The following is a 24,251-nucleotide window of genomic DNA, read 5'->3' on the forward strand; positions in this document are numbered from 1 at the left end:
GACTCCCCCCTCCCTCCCCATTTCACCCCTCTCAGACCTGCGTGTTGAAATGACCATGTGGGTCATTGGTTAGTGCTCTGGACTCTACAGTGATGACTCACTGCTGCGGGGGACGGAGCGTAGCGGACCAGAGAGAAAACCAGAGAGAATGGAGCCGCGCGAGGGTTGGTGGTGGAAACGGAGACGGTGGATTGCAAAGATTATTTGGGAAAGAGAATCGACAGTTAATGGAGATGTATTTTAATGTGGGCAGCGGAGGACAGGGAGAAGGCAGGGATGACTCCTAGTTTCTGGCTTGCTCGTGGATGTTTGCTGAATGAAGGATCGAGTAACCCCATGGCAGAAGCATCTCTGACCGACGGCCCCGCACCCCGAACCCGGAGGTTTCTGGATCTACATGTGGGCGCCGGGTGGAAGGGAGGAGGAGAACGAGAATGAACAGGGAGCCTCGGTCCAGGAGGAGCGTCTGGCCCTAGTCTGAGCCGGGAGGCACCGCGAGAGGGGCAAGCCTTTCCCCTCTGGGCCCACGGTTTCCGTCTCACTCCTCCACCCGCGCCGGCCGGGACGTGTAGCGCCCCTCTCGGCACTCTGGAGGACTTGGCTCCCCGCCGGCGTCTGGGGGCGCGGCGCAGCGGCCCACCCCTCCACCCCCGACCCGCCCTGTCCCGGTGCCCACCCCGCCCAGTGCTCTGGAAAGCTGGGCGGCGGCTCTGATCGTCCCGGAGCCAGGAACCGTGGGCTGTGGGGGTGAGTCCGAGGGGCAGGGGGCTCCCGCGGCTGTGCACCTGCCTTGATGGGCGGCCGCGGGTCCCCAGACCCTCTTCCCGCGCGAGCGCCTTCTCGAGGGGTGCGCGCCTCAAAGTGCGGAGCGTGGCCGAGGGTGCCGGGGAGTCCGGGTGGCGGCGCGCGGAGGTTGCGTCGGGGCCCCCCGGGGGGGTCGGGGAGCGGCGGGGTGCGGGGGGCCGTGTCCCCGCGGGCCGGCGGGGCGCAGCAAGTGTCCGGGAGCGCGCCGAGCCGGGCGGAGCATCCAGGGGGCCCGGCGAGTGGCGGGGCGGCGGAACGCGTGCCTGGAACTTTTTGCCCGCCCTGGAACTACGAGCGCCCGCGCCCGTGGGGGCTCCCGGCGGCCGCCCGGCACCCGGCGAGGAGCGCGTGTGCCCGCCGCCGCCCCTCCCCCACTTCCGCCCGCCACCGCTTCCTCGTTCCCGGCTCCCGGGGCCCGTCCGTCCCCGGGGAGACCCGGCGGCGCAGCCCCACCCCGGCCGGCGCGGCCCGCTCCCACGCCCCCGCCGCCGCCGCGCCGGAGCGGACAGCCTGAGTCAGCGGGGGCGCCGGGCGCGGCAGGTAGGGGTTCCGCGGGGCGGGCGCAGGTGCCGCGAGAGGCCGGGGGTCGCGGGGGGGAAGAGAGCGCGAGTGCAGCCCCCGGGGGCCCCCCTCCCTCTTCCCCGCTTCCCCAGGGTCGCGGCGTGTCCCCTTTTAGGGAATTCTTTCGCTCGCTCTGACTCCACTTTGGGTGGGGCAGGACCGAGAGGGAGCTCTCTGCACCACGGGCCGGGCCCCTGGCCGCCTTCGACCCCCCATATCTTTTCAGCTCCCTCCACCCCTCTCCCCTGCACCTTCAGTTACGTAAACAACCCCCTTCCCTTCCCCGGCGCTTAGCTCCGCGGCGCCCCTTGCGGGCAGCCCCCTCCAGTCTCCGGGGATTGAGGGGGCGAGAGGGAAAGAGAGGGGGGCGTCCCGGAGCCCGTGGTCCCCTCCGGTTCCCCAACCCTCTGGCTCGCCTTTCCCCGCACCCCCCACCCCCGCCGGAGCAGACAGCCCCAGGGGCCCTGGGTATTTTTAGCGTTGTGACCTGGGCGGCAGCACTAAGAGCCTTTCCCAGGAATCAGCGTCAGTGTCTCCCTCCTCCGCTGCCAGCCCTGGCCACATGGTCTCCCTCCACTTCCTTGGCCCTGCCTGGCCCCTCTGGGGGTTTGGATCGCTCGTGGCCCACCCTTAGCGCCCAGTGGACTGGCCAGGATCTCGGACATGCCGAGTCCAGATGAGGCGGGGAAGGCAATCTGCGGAGGATGACGATCTGGTCCTCCAGCTAGCTACTGCCTTGCCTCCGGTGATGGGCTCAGGAAGGGATGCGGAGCGAATCGGAGTGAAGGGGGTTCTGGAAAGCTCTCAGCACGGGGGGCTAGAGGGCCTGGGCTGAATCGCACCCTCGCTGACTAGTGGGTAGATCGGCCAGTGAGATGTGTCAGAGGAGAGGAGCGCAAATAAAGAGCTGTGGGAGGCAGAGAAGGATGATGTCCTCTAAATAGCTCGGGGACCGCAGAAGGTTTTTACAGAACACCCTCAGGAGCTGTGCCTTGTGTTTGGAGGCAGGTAGGAGGACGATGCCATTTTCAGATGCGGAGACTGAGGCTAGAAAGATGTCTTCCTTAAGGACAGAGCCAAGTCTAGAAGTCAAGTCTGTGACTTAAGAGCAGGGTTTGGAGGGGATGCAGGTGATAGTGTGTGTATGTGTAGAGAGAGAGAGAGAGGAGGGGGATGCTTTAGCTTTTGTCTGGGTTTTAAAGGATGGCGGGGGAGGGGGGGAACCGGAGTCGCAGCACTGGAGGAAGGGACCTTCCTCTCTGAGATCTCTATTCTGTCCTCTCTTCCCGCCTTCCGAGGAGAGGCTGGGTCCATTAAGTGGAAAAAATGCCTCCCCCATTTGAGCTGAGCCAGCCCCTCCAGCCCCTCTCCGAAGGGCATGATCCTGAGACGTGGCCATTGGCTGTGTTCCCTGAATACAGAGGAGCCTCTCTTGCTGTGCCTGGAACTAACATCCCCTTTGTGGAGCTAGGGTCAGCCCTGCCTCTGCGTGAGACTTGAACTTTGTGGTAGTGGATTTTGTTTCAGGGAAGGGAAAGAGGGAGTCAAGTCCAGGAGTGTCCAGGCTGCAGCCAGAGGCCCCACTGCTGGGATCCTGGCTGCAGGGGGGCTCCCCAAGCCCAGGCCCCCAACAGAGTCCCCTCTCCGATTCACAGCTCTCCTTGCTATTCCAGGAGCTGACATGGACCCAAATCCGCGGGCAGCCTTGGAGCGCCAGCAGCTCCGGCTTCGGGAGCGGCAGAAATTCTTTGAGGACATTTTACAGCCTGAGACGGAGTTTGTCTTCCCCCTGTCCCACCTGCATCTTGAGTCGCACAGACGTGAGTTCTGAGTCCTGGGAAAAGGGACTGGGGTGGGGCAGGGAGGAAGTCCTATAGTCCTGGACCTTGGTCCCTTCCCGATGGTTTTCTGGGCCATTTAAACATCTATCTCCAGACCTGACAGATGTCTCTGACCATCTGATCAGTGTTGGCCTGGCTCCTCCCAACTCGCCCCCTTCTTGATCTGCAGCCCCCATAGGTAGTATCTCATCCATGGAGGTGAATGTGGACACACTTGAGCAAGTGGAGCTTATCGACCTGGGGGATCAAGATGGAGCAGACGTGTTCTTGCCTTGCGAAGACCCTCCACCAACCCCCCAGACGTCTGGTATGCCCCTCTGCTTTGGGCCCGTGGGCACTGGTCAGTCAGAACTGGATGTCAAAGCTGGGTGGGGGAGTCTGCACGGAGGGGCTGGGCGTGGGCTCTTCCACACACGAAGCAGCTGCTTGTCCTGATTTTAGGGAAGCTGACCTTGGGGGAAGCTGGGTTACAGATTCCTAATCCAAACCTCTCAGAAGGCCCAACTGCCTTAGTCTTTGTCAATTTTTTTTATTTGTGAAATCAATGTAATTAGTTAACATAATTAATAAATAATGTAAAAATATGATCTTTAGACAACTGAAGCAGTTTTAGTCATCTTAATATTTATTTAGCACTTTATTAGGTTTCTAATACCGTGCTAAAGAATTTTACATGTATTATCTCAATCCTTACTATGTCCTATTAGGGCTGGTGGGATTATTCCCGTTTTATAAAGAAAGACATTAGAGGGACTTCCCCGGTGATCCAGTGGTTAAGACTCTGTGCGTTCCACCACAGGGGGCATGGATTCAAACCCTGGTTGGGGAACTAAGATCTTGAATGTCATACTATATATATATTATATATATATATATATATTTATATATATATGAAAGAAGGATTTTAGACTCAGAGAAATTGTTACAGAGCCAGAAAGTGGAAAAGCTGGATTCGAACCATGGCTGTCTTGACTCCAAAGCCCACATGCTTAACCTGTAAGATATTAGTGGATACTGTCTTACTTAAAAGTGCTGCTATTATTGATGGCATATTATGTGCCAGACATGTTTTTTTTTTTTGTGCCAGACATTTTATAAACATTCTCACATTTTGTCCTGAGAACCCCTCTGGAATGTTGGTGCCCTTTTTTTACAGAGGAGGAGCAGAGTCCTTGAGAGGGGAAGTGACTTGCCCAAAGCTTCTCAGTAGCATGGAAGTGAAGTGACGTAGCTAGAACTTGAACTTGCAACTTGATTGACTCTAGAGCTTAGTGAAGTGAGGGGAACTGGGAGCCAGGAGACTGGCGGGGTGACTGGCCAACTCCCTGGGCCTCAGTGTCTCCTGGCCTCATCCTCTCCGAGAGTCCTCTGAACCCCTGTTCGTGGCCGTGACTGGCTCTTCTCTCTGGGCAGGGGCGGACGACTGTCCTGAGGAGCCGAGCCTACCAGTGCCCACGCCAGACAGGACGATGTCTCGTACTTCCTCCTCGTCCTCTGACTCCTCCACCAACCCGCACAGCCCCGATGCCAGTGACGGTGGAGCAGACACGCCCCTGGCACAGTCTGACGAGGAGGAGGATGGAGGCCGTGACGGCGGGGCAGAGCCCAGAGCCTGCAGCTAGCAGTGGGCCCCCACCTACAGACTGTGTGAGCTGCCTCGTCTCCACTGGAGACCCCAGGCCCGGCCAGAGCCCTTTGGAGAAGACCAGACTCTTTACTGCAGTAGGCACCAGGGGGAGGAAAGGAGGGTGGGATGGTGTGCCTTCCTGGGAATTAACCCACTCCTGCTTTACTGCTAACCTTCCCTTGCTGCATCCTTCCGCTATTCGTTAGAATATTTGGAATTAGCTGGGCATTTGGAATATAGTTTTGAACAAGACAGGCGCCCTGCCTTCATGGAGGAGAAAAAAAAATCAAGAAAATACCATGGTTTTGGCTTACTCCTGAAGTAGGGCCCACGAGTGAGGAGATGGAAGATGAGATAGGTTGAGATGCCACTGCTTTTCTTAGCACTCTTCCCTCCTCCAGACTGTCCTAAGTCTCCTAAACCAGTGTCTCTAAGCGGACGTGAACTCCTTAACACTCCCAGGGAGATGGTCCTGCAGCCATCCTGCTTCCTTCCATCCTTTTTGGAACAGGGCATGGTGTGAATAATAAATAGATAACAATATACCAACCATTCCATTCATCTTTCACATTGGACAGATATCAAACCCAATATATTTCTTTAGCTCTCTGGTGGTGGTTTAGTCTCTAAGTCTTGTCTGACTCTTTGCGACCTCATGGACTATAGCCCACCAGGCTCCCCTGTCCATGGGACTTTCCAGGCAAGAATACAGGAGTGGGTGCCATTCCCTTCTCCAGCAGATCTTCCCCACCCAGGGATTGAACCGGGTCCCCTGCTTTGGCGGGCTGATTCTTTACCGACTGAGCCACCAGGGAAGCCCATATTCCCATCATTCACTTGCTCTGTTTATTCCAGAAGGAGTTATTTGGAATTAGCTGGACATTTGGAATACAGTTTCGAACATGATAGGCTTCCTGCTTTCAGGGAGGAGAAAATCAAGAAAATACCACAGTTCTGAGCGTAATGAGTAGCATGATGAGGAACTCTTCTGTTACCAGAAAAGAGGAGCATCTTAATCTAGCTCACGTGGTCACTGGAGAGCTGGTTTTCAGGCTGGGATCCAAAGGATAAGAAGGAGTTAGCTGGAGGGGATGTGTGTGGTGCCGGGGGCGCTGTAATCCAGGCAGAAAGAGCAGCTTGGAAGAACTTTAAATGGAGAGAAATATTCTTGAGGAACTGAAAAACATTCAGCATAGCTGAATTGTTGAATTTGAGTAGGAGATTAGGGAGGATTAAGATCTGACAAAGGTCAGATGAGGAAATACTTTAAAGCCAGTATCAAGTTTCAGTTTAACTGCTAGGAAAATATCAGTGACTTAAGATATAAATTTTGTTTCCTCACATAAAAGAAGTCCAAAGTTCTACAGTTATTGGACACCACGGTCCTTTTTGGCTGTTTTTACTCAGCCATCTAAGGCACATGGCTGGAATTCTCATTGATACCTCATGTCTTTAGAATGGCTGTTGAGTCCCCAGTCCTTGAAACTGGTGGAAAGCAGGTGAAGAAATTAATGATGGGCAAAAGAGGCACGGGTCGCTGTCTGTTCCCACTTTGAGAACCTTATTTGGAAGTTCGAACCAGTAGCATCCATTTTCATCTCATTGGCAGAACTTGGTAACATGAGTAATATTTCATTTACAGGTATTTTATAGGGACACAGCATTATCTAGAAGAAAGGAAATCCTGGCCTTTGGAAAGATAATAACCCTTCAAGTTTTAATTACCAATGTGTCTGATTTCTATACTTCCTGTCAAACCTCTCAGAAGCCCTCTTTTAGTAGGGCCCCCTGCTGTCTTGTTAAAATCAGGGTTATGTTACTAAGAAATAAGAGGACAGTCATCATTGGGTAGATAACTAGCAGTTTACACATTACAAATTTGAACTTTACTGGGAGTAATGAAGAATTACAAGTGATTGACATTTCTTGTTAAAAAGATAATTCTGGCTGCAGTGTAGAAAACATACTGGAAGAGGGCGTGCTCCGAACAGACAGACATAACACAATAATCCATGCAAGAGATAAAGTAAAGTAAAGTGAAGTCGCTCAGTCGTGTCAGACATAACACAATAATCCATGCAAGAGATAAAGTAAAGTAAAGTGAAGTCACTCAGTCGTGTCCAACTCTTTGCGACCCCATGGACTGTAGCCTATCAGGCTCCTCTGTCCATGGGATTTTCCAGGCAAGAGTACTGGAGTGGGTTGCCATTTCCTTCTCCAGGGGATCTTCCCGACCCAGGGATCAAACCCAGGTCTCCTGCACTGCAGGCAGACACTTTACCCTCTGAGCCACCAGGGAAGCCCCAGAGATAACAGTGGACCAAAAGACAGTGGTGATGATTAGTTTAACTGGGTTGAGGCTGAGTATAAACAAATGACATTCACTCAATAAGTATTAAATGTCTGCGTTTAACATGTGTAAGACACTGAGTTTGGTCTTGGGGGTGTGGTAGCACACACACAGACACACACACACAAAAGACCCAGTCTTACGCTTAGGGAGTTCAGGGTCTACTGGGGCCCAAATGTAAAACTGCAACTAGGACTCGTTTGAGGAAGGAGTTAATATCCTATTAAGAAAGGTCACGAGGTATTTGCCTGGAGGAAGTGGTTCTGAGCTGAAATCTGAAGGCGGGGTAGGAGTAGTTGAGGGGAAGAATGGCTGGAAGGACTCCTTGTAGAGATGTACTGATTGGAGGGGACCAGAGTGGATGTCTGGAAACCAGGAGATGGTTGCAACCATCCAGATAAAAATGGGACAGGGTGGAGGTGGGGGATGTAGAAAAGTGGAAGGAATGAAGAGATGTTGGGGAGGCAAATTTCGAAATATTTATAGATAGGTGGGTGTGAGCGAGGACTGGGTGAAGGGCGTCACCATTGCCTCTGCCTTGTGCGGCGGGATGGTTCGGAGTTTTTCTTCATCCACATGGAGAATTTAGGAGAGGGCCAGGTTTGAGAAGTGGGTCATGAATTGGGTTTTGGACATGTTGAGTTTGAGGTGCTTTGGAGACCAAGAGGACATTTTGAGTAAGCGTTTGGACCTGTGAGTGTTGGATTTAGAAGAAACGATTGGGTTGGAAGATCAATACATGAGTTATCAGTGTATAGGTGATGAGCATGCCATGGCTGTCAGTGAGTTTACCCAGGGAAAGATGGAATGAAAGGAGGGTTATAGGACCTAACCTTAAGGAACATCAAGTCATTTTTCATCTTAGGAAAAATAAATCATCCCACCTCCCTTCATACATCAAACCATCCATGGGATCAGTGACCTTTAGCCTAAATCTCAAAGCTCTCTGTGCAGTTGAGGCTGAGTGACAGGGCTGCAGGCTTCCCAATAGCCCCATTTTGCTTCCATCCCTGCAGGGGGCCGTTGTAAGTGACAGTTCTTAAGTGCTTTTCCTAGTACTACTGAAAAACTGGTGGGAGTTCTGTGCGTCTTTTGTCTAAAAGTCTGTGTCCAAGTTGAGATCATCCACTAAGCTGGGCCAGGGCCCAGCCTCATGTTAAATTTTGTGGCTTTTCTGGGTTGCCAATGACTTCACTGCACACAGAAGACATGGTCTTCTCAACCTCCTGACTTCAGCGGCTGAGCCTTCTCCTGGGCTGTACCCCATGATATCTGCAGCTCAGCTCCTCAGGGTTTCTCAGTTCCTGGTATCCCCCCACTCCCCATCCAGGGTGAATGGTGGGAAGCTAGCCTGACCGGTTTGCTATCAACATGTCAACAACCCTGGGCATACAGTGCTAATGGGGGTAGGGAGCCTGGCTGGGGAGAGAGATTTACAGCACTCTGGAGGGGTGGAATTGTTTGTGAGTCTATGGGGAGCCTTCAGTTCAGCTGCTATGAGCCCCAGCCCTGCCTGGGAAAATCTAGGGTCAGCTGAGACCCCCAGGACCACTTCCTGTTTGGACAATGATCTCTTCTTCTGCCAAACCACAGGGCCTTGGCTGGCCCTCAGAGCCAGCATCTCTGGCTGACTGTTTTTTTGAGGCCACAGAGGGCCCTTGGAGATGGGGGTGATGACTTGGTGCCAACTCCGAGGCAAGCAGCCCAGCTTTCAGCCTCTAAACCACAGTGTGGCATCTTCTGTCTGTGGCACAGGCTTGTCATAGACCCTGAAGCAGAGGGAAGAAGACAGCCTCCTCCTATAGAATCCTGTGCTGTGGAGGGGCCACATCTCAGTGGAAGATTCCCTGGACGACTCACACTGCAGCCGTCCCCAGAAGTGCACAAGACTTGATACTGTGAACAGCACAACGATGTGGGGACAACGTGGAATGGTTGTCAAGTTTGTTTGTTCATTTGGACATTACTGAGCCCCCACTCTGTGCTAGCTTCCTTGCTTAGGCAACAGAAATACTAATGTGGCCAAGAGTTCTTCCAGGAAGGGACATGGTCACAGATAATGGAAATATAAAGTGGGCTGTAGCACCAGAGAGGGAGAAGGTAAGTCTTCTCTGGGGGTGGCTGGATCTTGAGTGATGGGGACAGGCAATTTCAAAAGAAAACAAAGCATAGACGTACAAAGTAATCATTATCATAATTGCAACTACCTTAACATTTTTTTTGAAGTTGGTAGTGTGGACTCGAGTTCTGACTCATTGTGATCTTAGGCAGTTATCTCGGTTTATGTACCTCAGTTTACTCATCTGTAAAATGGATATAATAGTACCTTCTTCATAGAGTGGGCTTCCCTGGTGGCTCAGCGGTAGAGAATCTGCCTACAGTGTAGAAACTGCAAGAGATGCAGGTTCAGTCCCTGGGTCAGGAAGATCCTCTGGAGGAGGGCATGGCAACCCACTCCAGTGTTTTTGCCTGGAGAATCCCATGGACAGAGGAGCCTGGCAGGTTACAGCCCATAGGGTTGCAAAGAGTCAGACACAGCTGAAGCGACTTAGCATGCACACACAGGTATGCACCTCATAGAGGTTTTTTTTTTTTTTGAGTAACGGCTTGCAGAAGTTACTAAGCACTTACTCCATTCCAGATTCTACATGCACCTAATTTCTGATCCTTACAATAACCCTGAAAGTATGTTCATCCATTTACAGAGCAGGAAGAGTGGCACTCAGATTGCTAATGCTCATGGACTAAAGGCTGGGGTGGGGATTTGAACCCACATCTGTCTCACATCTGAACTCAAAGCCTTCCTTCTGTTCCGTGTCTAGTGGGGCAGGAACACTGGATGTAGGTAGAATGAGGGTATACTGAGATAAAGACATCTTTTTGACTCTTCCTCTCTGGTTGCCTAAGGGTATATCTAGACCTGGCGGACACCAAATTTGGCTCTTCAGAGCCAAAATGGTTGTGAGTTTTACCAAGAGACTACAAAGCCCATCATGAATGTGCACCTGATTAGGCAGGTGGAAAAACCAAAGCAAGAATTGTTTGGAGCCCCTTCAACTCAAGCCAGCACAGAAGGGGAGAGGTAGAAAAAGATTTTAAACAGATCCTTTGCAAAAGAAAATATACGAATGACCAACAAATACATGAAAAGATGTTCAACATCACTAGGTACTAAGGAAATGCAAATTAAAACCACAGTGAGATACCACTACATACACACCTACGTGGTAAAAACTAAAAAGACCCCCAAGTTAAATGTTCACTGGGATGTGGAGCAATAGGAATTCTCATACATTGTTGATACAAGTATGAAATGATACCTTCTGGAGAAAGATCTAGCAGTTTCTTATAAAATTAAACATATGTTCTCTTTCATCATTCGTAAATATTTATCCAAAAGAAATGTTACGCTTATTTCTACAAAGTAACTTGTATAGCAGCCTAGCTCATAAGAACTAAAAACTTGAAAGAGCTCAGCTGTACATGGACAGAAGAGATAAACTATGGTATATTTAGGCAATGTATGAATGCTATATAGCAATGAAACAAACAAACTGCTGATACATGCCAGAATGTGAATGATTCAACAAAACATTATTCCCATGAAATAAGTCTTTTACAAAAAAGTGTACATAGTATATGATGATTTCATTTATACGGAGCTCTAGAACAGATTAATCCATTTTGTGGAGAAAAATCACAACAGTGGTTGCATCTGGAAGGCAGGGGGCACAGGGGTCGACTGGCAAGGGGCATTAGCCAACTTTCAGGGGTTTTACGAACATATCTTGATAGGAGTTACACCAGTGTATCCATTTGTTGGATTCAATGGATGTGCACTTCGGAGTTGAACAGTCGTGTTTGTAAATTTTACACCAAAAGAAAAATGTTAACAGGTATTGAACTCTAGATAATGATGTGCATGCTAAACTATTCAAAGAGAAGTGTCTTTATGTCTGAAATCTCTTTGAAGTGCATCAAAACATAAGATGAATTGTGGGGGGGTAGACTAATAATGTGATAAGACAAGTCTAGTAAAATGATAACGGTGGAATCTAGGTGATGGGGAAACAGGTGCATTGTAACAGGTATTCATCCTTTCACCTTTGTTGTATGTTTGAAATTTTTCATAATGAACGGGCGGGTTATTTGAGGGTTTTGTGGGGAAGTTTTGCACCGTAAGAGCTGGCTAGGCTTAGGACCGAGCAAAGAGAGTCAAGAGGCTACTGGAGGCAGGGGCCCGGCTGTGGGACCTCGCAGAAGAAATAACCTTTTTCAGTCTGCCTCTTCAGCTATCACGGAGGCACAATGGCAGTGGTGGCTAAGCACTTTATCGTAGGGAAAGGGGTCCACCATCCAGACCCCAATCGGTCGTGCCCTGTCAGCGCCCCTTTACACACACACCATCCTGAAAGGCCTATCCAGGCTATCGTTCTGATATCCGCACCCCGACTTCCGGGACAGAACCGGAAGTCGCTCCTCTTCCGCTCTTCCTATTGGAGGCCGGCCTTTCGCAGGGGTGGGGCCACTGGGAACTGGAAGCAGCCGCAGGCATGGCGGCGGCCGTGCGGATAGTTCTGCTGGTGCTGCTGCTTCTGGGACCGGGCGTCTGGGGTCAGGCGGAGCCCCCACGCGACAGCCTGCGGGAGGAGCTAGTCATCACTCCGCTGCCTTCAGGGGACGTAGCCGCCACCTTCCAGTTCCGCACGCGCTGGGATTCGGAGCTGCAGCGGGAAGGAGGTGAGGAGGGGAGGTTGATGGGAGAACCCTGTGGCACCTGCTGGGAGTTGGGTGGAGGCCAGCCTTGGGGGCAGGGACTGACCCCACGGTGAGGTTCTGGTCCCGGGGCGTGGGTCCTTGGCGGAAGGGTGGGGCAGTTTTTGAGGAATCACATTGTACCAGTGAGGAAACTGGGGCCCGGGGAGGGCTGACTTCTAGTGCGGTGGTCTCTCCGCAGCTTCACGCTACCATCCTAAACCTTTAGTTAGCACCTTCCGTGGACAGCACTGATAAGGATGCTGTTGACGATTACCGTTTATCTTGGGCGCTGGGCACGGTGCTGAGTTGAGTGAATGGTTACAGGGAAGAAATTGGAGGTACAGAGAGATAAAGGCACCGGTCCAAGATCACATTGCTTAGTCAGTGACTGACTGGTCAGGAATTTAGATTCCTCTGACCCCAGAGCTGGGATGTATTTATTGTTTCTTTGGGGTGGCTGAGAGCCCTCCCTCCAAGATCATCACTCCCCTGCTGTCTCTTCTCCAGTGTCTCACTATAGGCTCTTCCCCAAAGCCTTGGGGCAGTTGATCTCCAAGTATTCTCTCCGGGAACTGCACCTGTCCTTAACCCAAGGCTTCTGGAGGACTCGCTACTGGGGGACACCCTTCTTGCAGGCCCCATCGGGGGCAGAGCTGTGGGCTTGGTTCCAAGACACCGTCACCGAGTGAGTGTCCACCTTGAGGCCTGTGGCAGGCCATGGCGGGAATGTGGCATGGCAAGTGGTGTCATCCTACCACTGCCCTTTGGGGGAAGCATTTCCATGGGGGTAAAGCTGCACTGGCAGTAAGAAGTAGTATGGCCTGGTGGCATTCTTGACTTTGCTTATGTTTCCTTCCCCTGATATATGCAGACCTGTGGTCGCATGTATCTACGGAGATAGATAGCAGTTATCTGAAGCCTACTTGGATGTAAGGCACTAGAAAGCTGTGGCAAACTGGACAACCTTTTAAAGACATTCATTCACATAATAATAAAATGCCACAAGGGCCAAATAAAATATATGTGGGCTAAAACTGGCCTGCAAGACATCATATCTCTGTATTCGAGAAATGACTGTTTTTTAGGGGAGGGATGGGTTAGGTACTGTGATTGGACCAGGTGCATGTGTGTTCACTCACTCAGTTGTATCAGACTCTTTGCAACCCCATGGGCTATAGCCTGCCAGGCTCCTCTGCCCGTGGAATTTTCCAGGCAAGAATACTGGAATGGGTTGTCGTTTCCTGCTCCAGGAGATCTTCATGACCCAGGGATGGAACTTGCATCTCTTGCGTCTCCTGCATTGGCAGGTGGATTCTTTGCCATTGCCCCACCTGGGAAGCCCAAATTCTCTTAATCTCACTATGGGAAATCAGCACATATGTATAATTAAAAAAAATTTAGGGGGACTTCCCTGGTGGTCCAGTGGTTAAGACTTCACCTTCCAATGCAAGGGGTATGGGTTCCATCCCTAGTTGGGGAGCTAAGAACCCACATGCCTCCTGGCCAAAAAAACCAAAACATAAAACAGAAACAATACTATAACAAATTCAATAAAGACTTTAAGAGTGGTCCATATTAAAAAAAAAACAACAAAAAGCCTTAAAAAAAAATTTAGGGCCTTACATGTGGCAGGCTGGAGAGCTTGGGAGGACAGCCATCTCTCAGCCCCAATGGATTGTTGTCATGTGGAAACAGAGACCTACTGTGGTCAAATACTCTCATTTTTCCCAGAAATCTGGATTTTAATGTGAAAATTGGCAAGCTTAAATATCAGCAAGTAACTTAAAAATTTAAGAAATACCTATGGGTTAATGTTGTGCACAGCAAATGGAACATGACTATGGTTTGGGTAGCGTTTTTAGGCTTCCAGTTTGCAGTCTTTATTTGAGGCATAAGGATTGGAGCAGTTGGAAAGCTCTGAACACAGGGCTGTTGAAAAACCCCACGCTAGCTCTATGGTGGTATCAAATGAAGAGCAAGCCCCTACACTGGCCAGGGCTTCCGCTCTTGCCTGAATTCTGGCTTCTTTGCCTTTTATCCCAACCACTCTGCTGTCACTGACTCCCCTCATCATTGCCTGTAGTGTGGAGGTGATGTTCAGAAATCTACTTTTATTCTATTAGTTCTATAAAGAGCAAATCTGTTTTGCTGTTTCTGTAAAAAAAAAAACAACACCTAATTTAATTTGATGTTTCTCTGGGGTCCTAGGATGCTTATTTTCCCTTGTTCCATGAACCTTTGTCGATGTAAGACTTGCCATCCTGAGGGTAGAACCAGGACTCACCAGAGTGTTCACAGGGAAGTAGGCGGTCTCGCCCTGCTGAGCACACCTCAGGATGGATCAGGGAGCTGATCTCGGCCCCTGGGGTGTGGGGCACTTTGTATCGCGTTGTGGACTGTCTGTGGGTGACCCAGCCTTGCTCCCTGTCCTCAGGTTGCTCTCAGCCTAGTTGAGGAGAAAAGATGCTTACAGCAAGGTACTATTGCCACCCAGCCATTTCCCAGGAGGGCCCTGGTGAGAGGCATGGATGGTCAGAATGGCAATAGTGCGGGAGGAAACTGTGGTTGAGGAGGGCCGGAACGCTGCCTGGAGGAGGGAGCACCGGAAGGGGAGCGTAAGGAGTGAGGCGGCACCACGAGGTGCGACGAGGAGCCACCTAAGCAGAGGCCGGCGGGGATGCAGGGATGTTCAGAGGAGAGCAAGGACGAAGAGGCTGACGGGAGACCCGGGCCGCAGGCCCAGCGGGGGCAGTTGCGGCTCCAGCAGCTGGCCGGCCTCATGGCTTGGCAACCAGCTGCGGGCTCTGAGCGAGGGGGCAGACGCAGCCCCGGGACAGTGAGCGGGTTTGTGTCTCCATCCAGCGTGGATGAGTCGTGGAAGGAGCTCAGTAACGTCCTCTCGGGCATCTTCTGCGCCTCTCTCAACTTCATCGACTCCACCAACACAGTCACGCCCACCGCCTCCTTCAAACCCCTGGGGCTGGCCAACGGTGAGACCGCTGCATCCTGTCCTTCTTCCTGAGACCTCTCATCCTGGCCTTTGCCTCCTTTCCCCTCTGCTTCCTTCTCCGTCTGTGGGGCCAGGTCATAAATCCCCAGGGTGGACAGGCCCCTCCCCCCCCAGGAAGACTGTCTCTGCATTGCTTTCTCCTGAAGGGACGAGGCTGTTCCACACTCCTCCCCTGGCCGAGACTGTGGGGGCAGTGGTGCTGGAGAGTGTGTGTGTGGGTCCTGAGGAGCGGGGCCCTAGGGCCCTCCCCAGCCAGGCTCCTGTCTCCCCCAGGCACGGACCACTCCTTCCTGCGCTACGCGGTACTGCCACGGGAGGTCGTCTGCACCGAGAACCTCACCCCGTGGAAGAAGCTCTTGCCCTGCAGCTCCAAGGTGAGGCCCGAGGGGCCTGAATGCGGGTGGGAGTCCCAGAGAGTGGATGGCGTGGGCTGATGCCCCCTCCCTGCCCGACAGATTACCTCGGCCCCACGCCCAGGCGCATCACCATGCAGGGCACTGACCTTTCCTCTCACGCCGCCTCCTCCAGGCAGGCCTCTCGGTGCTGCTGAAGGCTGATCGCCTGTTCCACACGAGCTACCACTCCCAGGCAGTGCATATCCGCCCTATTTGCAGAGTAAGTCTTGGGGAACGGGAGACAGGGGCCATCCCGGGGCTGTGAGAGAAGGTGCAGGTAAAGCACATGGCCCAGTGTCTGTCGAGGGCTGAGCCAGTGGTCAGTGGGAGACGTGATGATGGCAATTCAGGGATTTGGTCACGCACCAAGGAAACCAACTGGTTGCCTGGCAAGCCGCCACTTAACCTCCGTCGTGGGGCCTGGCAGTCATGAGCCGTAGCCGCGTGGGTACACCTGCTAGCTCAGCCACTTTCCAGCTGACTTGACTTTGAGTGGGTCACTTTATTTCTCTGGTTTTCTCATCCGTCAAGTGAGAATAATAGTATCAGTTCATCCAGTTGTTGGCAACGGTTCATCCCACTGATGCTCAGGGTGCTGCTGGCACAGGGTCACGTGCTCAGTAGGGAGTGGTAGCAAACTGATGGGCGGGGAGATACGGAATAGAGGAGGGGTTGCGTCCAGGTTGCAGTCCCTGGGGCTGTGAGGTTGGGGGAGAGGTAGGTCCTCACTGCTGCCGTCTGGCCCTCATAGAATGCACGCTGTACCAGCGTCTCCTGGGAGCTCAGGCAGACCCTTTCTGTTGTATTTGATGCCTTCATCACAGGACAGGGGAAGAAGGGTAAGCTCCCTTGCTCTGGCATCTCTACCCACCCATCGCCAGCCCCGCCCCATCTGTGCCGAGCAGGCCTAGTCCTGCCCTAGCTCATCCCCGCCCTCTGCTCCCCAGACTGGTCCCTCTTCCGGATGTTCTCCCGAACTCTCACCGAGCCCTGCCCCTTGGCTTCGGAGAGCCGAGTCTATGTGGACATCACCAGCTCCGGCCAGGTACTGAGGTCTCCAGCCACACACGTCAGCCCTTTCCCTCCAAGGCCAGCCTGCCCCTCTGCTCGCTTCTCAGCCCTGTCCTGTGTCCCCAGGACAACGAGACGTTGGAGGTGTACCCGCCCCCCCTTACCACATACCAGGACGTCATCCTGGGCACCCGCAAGACCTACGCCGTCTACGACCTGCTGGATGCAGCTGTGGTCAGCAACTCGCGCAGCCTCAACGTCCAGCTGAAGTGGAAGAGGCCCCCGGAGAATGGTGGGTGGAGGGTGGGCCGCCTTGGCCACCATGGGCTACCGCGATTTCATCTTGTGGGGGAGGGCTCACAGTCCCATCTCTTCACCAGGAGACAACAGGCTTATGTTTAGATCCAGATATCTGGAGTCAGATGTCCTGGTTCTAACACCACCTCTTCTAAGCTCTATGACCTTGAGGGTTCCTAACTTCACTGTCTCATGCTGAAAACAGGGACAGTAATACCTAACAGGTTAGATGAGATAATTAATGGAAAACATGGAAGTCATTCATGCATTTGTTCATTTAATTAACAAAAAATTTTTTTGACACAAATACTGTGATTTTGAGAAACATTAACATATAATAGTTGAAGCAGGCCTCAAACAATTAGTTGCAATCATGTTCAGTGTTACCAAGGAAAAGCGTGAAATATTGTGAGAACACTTGGTTTGGGTTGGAACCGGCAGAAAGCTCAGGCCTTGTTAGTATTCAGTAAAGAACAGTAATTCTATTGTCATTGCTGTGAGTTAGGGAAGACAGGGATGGTTCCAGAATGCAGGTTTCCCAGTTCTGGCAAAGCCTCTCCCATTCCCCTTCCTGGCTTTGGGACTCTGAACCTGGCCCAGGGAGTGGATTTGGGGAGTGACCCCCCTTCTTCTTTTCTTTAAAGGAGTGATTAATTGTTGGCTTTCCTCTGAGCAGAGGCCCCCCCGGCGCCCTTCCTGTATGCGCAGCGGTATGTGAGCGGCTACGGGCTGCAGGGCGGGGAGCTGAGCACGCTGCTCTACAACACCCACCCGTACCGGGCCTTCCCCGTGCTGCTGCTGGACGCCGTGCCCTGGTATCTGCGGCTGTACGTGCACACGCTCTCCATCACCTCTAAGGGCAAGGAGAACAAACCAAGTGAGCGCCGAGGCCCCAGCTAGCCCCGCACCCCCACCCCACCCCTCGCCCTCCACGTCCCCCAACATCTCAGTTCTCAGGGAATTCCACAAGTACCTCGCTGTCTGCACAGGCATCAGGAGTCGTTTGAGACATTGAGTGACCTCACCAATGCCAGATCTGCAAGTGTTTATAAAGTCAAAGTAGGTAAACCACATAGTCCTGGTGATCTTCGTAGGATGTGATAAAGGCAGGAGTTTCCTTATCTTTCTCACTTGCTTCCTCCTCTTTCCTGGAGCTCTATTTTGTTTCAGATGATTCCTAGACTCTTTGAGGTAGAGAAGGGGCTAGCCAGAAAAACAGAGTATTGGATACAAAGAAGGTGACAGAGCTGGAGTAGGTGGTTTTTGCTTCCTTGGGTGGGGTAAAGAGGTGCAGCTTTAAAAATTTGTTTGTTTTTTCTATTATTTTTCTGAGGAGGAGTTAATATTTACTGAGTGCTGTGAGATGCCAGGCATAGCACAAAAGCACTTGTTTTCCTTTGGAGTGGAGGGAGACTAAGGAACACTTCTTAGGAAGACATTACAGTACAACCCCGACAGTTAGACTTATAATCTTTTCTGAACCTCTCTGTGGTTTCCCATATTTTCAAACCCGTGGTTAATAGTTTTACTTATTTTCAATGATGCACTGAGTCATCGTTGCTGAGCACAGACTTTCTTTAGTTGTGGCAAACGGGGGCTCATCTTGAGGTGCTCGGGCTTCGTGGTGTGGTGGCTTCTCTGGTGCAGAGCGCAAGCTCTTGGCGCAAGGGCTCGGTGGTTGCAGCGTGTGGCCTCAGTAGGTGTGGGTCGTGGGCTCTTGAGCGCTCAGGCTCAGTAGTTCTGGCGCACCGGCTTAGTTGTTCTGTGGCATGTGGAATCTTCCCAGGTCAGAGATTGAACCTGTGTCCCCTATATTGCCAGGCGGATTCTTAACCACTGGACCACCAGGGAAGTTCCTGTTTTGTTTTATCTTTGCTCTGGCAAATTTGAAATACATACCCAAATAGAACAGAGTAATGAACTCCCATGTATGCATTACCCAGCTTCGGCAGTCTCCAGCTTCATATCCCATTTTTTGTTTGTTGCTGATTTTTTTTTCTAATTTCAGTGAGATATAATTGACATACAGCACAAGATAAGTTCAAGGTGTTCAGCATCCTCATTTGACTTATATCTATCATGAAATGACCGCAGTAAGTTTAATGAACATCCATCATCTCATACAGATACAAAGTTAAATAGAAAAAAATTTTTCCCTTGTGATGAGAACTCTAAGGGTTCACTCTCCCAACAGCTTTCATGTGTAATGTACAATATTAACATATTTATTATGTTCTACGTTACATTTCCAATTCTTGTCTTAGAACTGGAAGATTGTACCTTTTGACTGCCTTCATCCAGTTCCCCTTCTCCCTACCGCTTACCTCTAGTAGCAACAAATGTGATCTCTTTTTCTATGACTTTGTTTATTTTTGAAGTATAATTGATCTGTAACACTATGCTAGTTCCTGGTAATAGCAAATTCAGTGTTTCTATACTTTTCAAAATGATCATCATGATAAGTCTAGTTACCATCTGTCACCATACAAATATAAGACATACTTACTGACTATATTCCCCACACTGTACATTTCTTACCTGTGACTCATTTGTTTTGCAACTGAAAGTTTGTTCCTCTTACCCTCCCTCATCTATTCCTCTCCTCCTCCCACCCCTCTCTCCTCGGGCAGTCACCTGTTTATTCTCTGTGTCTATGACTACTTCTGTTTGGTTATATTTGTTCTTTTTTTTTTTTTTGATTCCTAGTCTAAGTGATATCTTACAGTATTTGTCTTTGACTTATCTCACTTAGCCTAAAGTTTTCTAGCTCATCCATGTTGTTGCAAATGTCAAAATTTCCTTCTTTTTTATAGCTGAGTAATATTCTACATCTTCTTTATCCGTTCATCCATTGATGGGCACTTACACTGTTTTCTTAGCTATTGTAAATAATGCTTCAGTGAACTTTGGGGTGCCTATATCTTTTCAAATTAATGTTTTTGTTTTCTTTGAATAAATACCCAGGAGTGGAATTGCTGGATTGTATGGTAGTTCTGCTTTTAAATTTTGAGGAATCTCCCTACAGGTTTTAATAGTGGCTGCACCAATTTACATTCCCAACACAGTGCACAAGGGCTCCCTTTTCTCTGTATACTCACCAACACTTGTTATTTGCTGTCTTTTTGATGATCCCGAGAGGTGTGAGGTGATATCTTATTGTGGTTTTGATTTGCCTTTCCGTGACGATTAGTGATGTTGAACTCTTTTTTCATCTGCCTGTTGGCCAATCTGTATGTCTTCTCTAGAAAAATGTCTATTCAGGTCCTCTGCCCATTTTTTAAAACAATTTTTTCTTTTTTGACGTTGAGTTGTGTAAGTACTTTGTATATTTTGTGTATTAACCCCTTATTGATATCATTTGCAAATACCTTCTCCCTTTCAATAGTCTGTCTTTTCATTTTTCTGGTAGTTTCTTTCACTGTGCAAAAGCTTTTTAGTTTGATGTAACCACATTTGTTTATTTTTACTTTTGTTTTTCTTGCCTGAGGAGACATATCCAAAAAAAACATTGCTAGGTCAAAAGGCACACTGCCTATATTTTTTTCTGGAAGTTTCATTGTTTCAGGTTTTACATTTAAGTCTTTAAGCCATTTTGAGTTTATTTTTGTATTTGGTATAAGAAAGTAATCCAAATTGATTCTTTTGCATATAGCTGTCTTGTTTTCCCAACACCGTTTATTGAAAGGGCTGTCTTTTCCTCATTGTGTTTTTTTGTCTCCTTTGACATAGATTAATTGCTGATATCAATGTGGGTTCATTTCTAGGTTCTCTGTTCTGTTCCACAGCTTCCCATCATTTTTGTTTCATCTTTCCCTTTATTTATTTATTTGGTTTGGTTACTTTTTTGCTGGAGTATCTTAAAAGAAATCCTAGATATCATGTCAGTTCACCTTTAAACATCTCTAACAGGTAAGGGGCTTAAAAATATGTATAACCTATTGTTATCACTCCTGTTTCCCCCAGTGGTCTTGAAAATAACTTTATAATTGATTTAAACTGGGTAAAAATCAGGTGCTCACAGTATATTTGCTTGATATATTCTTAAGTTTCTCTTTCTGTCTTTTTAGATTAATAGACTTTCTTTTCTAAGAATAGTTTTAAGTTTACAGAAAAGTTGAGCAGAAAGTAGGGGGTTCCCATATACACTTCCCTTCTCCCCCATCTCCCCTGCTATTCTCGCCTTGATTGGTGTGGTCCTCTTACATCTCCTTTAATCTGTAAAACAGTTCCAGTGGTTTTTTAAAAATTGATTTGTTGGCAAAACTGGGTCATTTGTTGTATAGGATGTTCTACATTCTGGTTGGCCCATGTTTAACATGTTCCTCGATCCTGTGTGTATTCCTGAGTATCAGTGCTTAGTTTTAGAAACTTAATTAGATTCAGGTCTCATATTTTTGGCAAGAAACCTTCCCAGGTGGTTCTCTGGACTCCCTGTTGCATCACGGGAGGCACTGGACGTCTGGTGGCCCAGTTTTCGTGATGTGAAGATGGATTAGGTTGAGCATGTCCTGGAGCAGCTGACCTGGAAACACCTTTTCCCTTCCCTGCCCTTCTCCTACCCCCTGGGGGCCTGCCTGCCTTCCGTGATCCCGATTCCTCCTCCTTGGCTCCCCAGTCCCAGCCCCAAGGCTGGACAGGTAGGGACAAGTGGTGCAGGTGGGCTGAGCCCTGGAAAGAGCTCTGGGTTCCCTGTCGGTCCCCAGGTTACATCCACTATCAGCCTGCCCAGGACCGGATGCAGCCCCACCTCCTGGAGATGCTGATTCAGCTGCCGGCCAACTCCATCACCAAGGTCTCCATCCAGTTTGAGCGGGCGCTGCTTAAGTGGACTGAGTACACCCCGGACCCCAACCACGGCTTCTATGTCAGGTGGGGGCCCGTCACCTGCCGCCCCCGCCCTCCTGGGGGAGGAGTGTGGGGAGCAGAGCTCACAGAGTGTCTGTCTGCTTCACCTCGCTCCCTGGGGGAGGAGTGTGGGGAGCAGAGCTCACAGAGTGTCTGTCTGCTTCACCTCGCTCCCTGGGGGAGGAGTGTGGGGAGCACAGCTCACAGAGTGTCTGTCTGCTTCACCTCGCTCCCTGGGGGAGGAGTGTGGGGAGCACAGCTCACGGAGTGTCTGTCTGCTTCACCATGCTCCCTGGGGGAGGAGTGTGGGGAGCACAGCTCATGGAGTGTCTGTTTGCTTTACCAGGCTCCCTGGGGGAGGAGTGTGAGGAGCACAGCTCACAGAGTGTCTGTCTGCTTCACCTCGCTCCCTGGGGGAGGAGTGTGGGGAGCACAGCTCACGGAGTGTCTGTCTGCTTCACCATGCTCCCTGGGGGAGGAGTGTGGGGAGCACAGCTCATGGAGTGTCTGTTTGCTTTACCAGGCTCCCTGGGGGAGGAGTGTGAGGAGCACAGCTCACAGAGTGTCTGTCTGCTTCACCTCGCTCCCTGGGGGAGGAGTGTGGGGAGCACAGCTCACGGAGTGTCTGTCTGCTTCACCATGCTCCCTGGGGGAGGAGTGTGGGGAGCACAGCTCACGGAGTGTCTGTCTGCTTCACCACGCTCCCTGGGGGAGGAGTGTGGGGAGCACAGCTCATGGAGTGTCTGTTTGCTTCACCACGCTCCCTGGGGGAGGAGTGTGAGGAGCACAGCTCACGGAGTGTTTGTCTGCTTCACCACGCTCCCTGGGGGAGGAGTGTGGGGAGCATGGCTCACAGTGTCTGTCTGCTTCTCTGCAGCCCATCTGTGCTCAGCGCGCTTGTGCCCAGTGTGGTGGCAGCCAAACCTGGGGACTGGGAAGAGAGCCCCCTCTTCAACAGCCTGTAAGTGTGAGCCTGGCTGCTGGTGTCCGGGTGGCACCTGCACAGAGGATCAGGCTCCTGCGGGCTGGCCTGGGGTTAGAGGTTGTGCTTGCAAAGTAATGAGTAGATTGGCCCTGTCCTAATTCAAACCCCAGTGGTCTGTACTATTAGTATAGTCTTTATGAAATGATCCTAAAGAGCTGCTAGAGATCAGAAGGTGAGAAGTGCAGGACGTTTACTCATCGGTTCTCTTACAAATGTGGAACTGAGCACTTATCAGATGCTGGGTACTTCAGAGAGCACCACGTGGACAGCACTAGACAAAATGGACTTGCCCCTCCCTGCTCATGGGCACAGTCCAGAGAGGAACTGCTGGGGAGCAATCTGTTGGGTAATCCAGGAAGGCTGCGTGGAGGAGATGACCTTTAGGCCGAGACCAGACGGCTTAGGAAGAGGCAGCCCAGTGAAGGCAGGGTCCCTTTCCTCTCCCTCAACGTAGCTCTCCTTTGATCAGATGTCTGTATTGAGCTTTAAAAGGCTATGAGGCTAAGAAAGCTTTGCAAATGCTTCCCACTGACATTGTCCCGCGTGGCCAGAGAGAGAGGATGAGGATGGGTGGGGTGAGATGTGGGGAAGCGGCCATCCCGCCTCACCACCCGCTCCCGACCCCCAGCTTCCCAGCCTCTGACAGCTCCAGCTACTTTGTGCGGCTCTACACGGAGCCACTGCTGGTGAGCCTGCCCACGCCGGACTTCAGCATGCCCTACAACGTCGTCTGCCTCACCTGCACCGTGGTGGCCGTGTGCTACGGCTCCTTCTACAACCTCCTCACCCGCACCTTCCAGATCGAGGAGCCCAGGAAGGGCGGCCTGGTCAAGCGGCTGGCCAACCTCATCCGGCGTGCCCGAGGCGTCCCCCCGCTCTGAGGCGAGCCCTGCTCACAGTTGGGCTGCAGTTTTTCTTGAGAGGGGTGTGGTGGCTGAGTCCCCCAGCCCCCACCGCGCCCCCAAGGCTCTTCCTGCCACTTGTCCTCCCCCGCGGCAGCTTTTGAACCAAGGTGTGTTGTGAATTGGGCCAGGGCCTAGAGCTGCAATGTTCAGGACAGTAGCCGTGAGTCAGAAGTGGCTTTTGAATTTAATTTAAATTGAAAATGCATTTTCTTATCCGTACTGAGTGCATTTCAAGTGCTCAGTAACCAGAAGTGGTTACTGGCTGCGGTACTGGGCATCATGGGGACAGATGTTCACCACTGCAGAAAATTCTGTTGGACACTGCCCGCCTGGGTAACAGGATGTGCTCAAATATTCGTACCACTGTGTGGTAGGTGGAGATTACTGGTTGTGGAATAAAAAGTATCTAATTCCATGGTTGTTTGTCTCCTGTCCTTGAGGCCTGGGGAGAGTTGGGGCCTTGGGAGTGTTTGGCAGGTACCGGAACTGGATCTCCTGTCCGATCCCCTCCCCTGCCAAAAAAACAACCAACCAACCAACCAAAGGCCCCTGCCTCCTCCCACCCCTGCCAGAAATTCCTTCTCATCTCCTGCCTCCCTCCTCCCCCAGCATCCTCCTCTGACTGGTTCCCAGAACTCCCTGGGTTTGATGGGGAGTGTTTATGTCAACATCTCCACGACCGTGAAAGTGAATCATCCTGTGCCTTTTAGGAGCCCTGAGAGCCAGTCCCCTATCACCAGGGGTCGCTCTGGAGAGATGCTGGAGACACAGAAGAGCTTTGGGTGACCATTTTCCAACCAGATTCTGCACTGCAGCCATTTGGGGCTCTTGTGAAATGATGCAGGTTCCTGGGATCCAGACC

General features: G+C 51.1%; 3 protein-coding genes across 3 annotated transcripts in view; all 3 read left to right on the plus strand.

Moving 5' to 3' along the window:
* Nucleotides 1–3,177, plus strand: part of SYS1 (SYS1 golgi trafficking protein) — a 33,655-nt gene extending 30,478 nt beyond the window's left edge. The window contains exon 6 of the mRNA XM_061127361.1: nt 3,039–3,177. Coding sequence (XP_060983344.1) covers nt 3,039–3,045 — 7 coding nt within the window. The 3' untranslated portion in view covers nt 3,046–3,177. The remainder of the gene's footprint in view (nt 1–3,038) is intronic.
* On the plus strand, nt 3,047–5,376 carry DBNDD2 (dysbindin domain containing 2). The gene is made up of 3 exons (XM_061127364.1): nt 3,047–3,185; nt 3,376–3,513; nt 4,620–5,376. The coding sequence occupies exons 1-3, from the start codon at nt 3,047–3,049 to the stop codon at nt 4,826–4,828; spliced, it is 486 nt and encodes a 161-aa protein (XP_060983347.1). The 3' UTR covers nt 4,829–5,376.
* A 6,307-nt stretch (nt 5,377–11,683) lies between these two features.
* PIGT (phosphatidylinositol glycan anchor biosynthesis class T) lies at nt 11,684–23,802 on the plus strand. Its single transcript, XM_061127358.1, has 12 exons — nt 11,684–11,923; nt 12,449–12,626; nt 14,804–14,931; nt 15,225–15,325; nt 15,480–15,566; nt 16,098–16,185; nt 16,294–16,391; nt 16,484–16,649; nt 17,331–17,531; nt 21,358–21,523; nt 22,377–22,460; nt 23,113–23,802. Exons 1-12 carry the CDS (start codon nt 11,737–11,739, stop codon nt 23,363–23,365), a joined length of 1,737 nt encoding a protein of 578 aa, XP_060983341.1. The 5' UTR covers nt 11,684–11,736; the 3' UTR covers nt 23,366–23,802.
* The last annotated feature ends 449 nt before the right edge of the window (nt 23,803–24,251 follow it).

Source organism: Dama dama, chromosome 23, assembly GCF_033118175.1.
Source record: "Dama dama isolate Ldn47 chromosome 23, ASM3311817v1, whole genome shotgun sequence".
Lineage (NCBI taxonomy): Eukaryota > Metazoa > Chordata > Mammalia > Artiodactyla > Cervidae > Dama > Dama dama.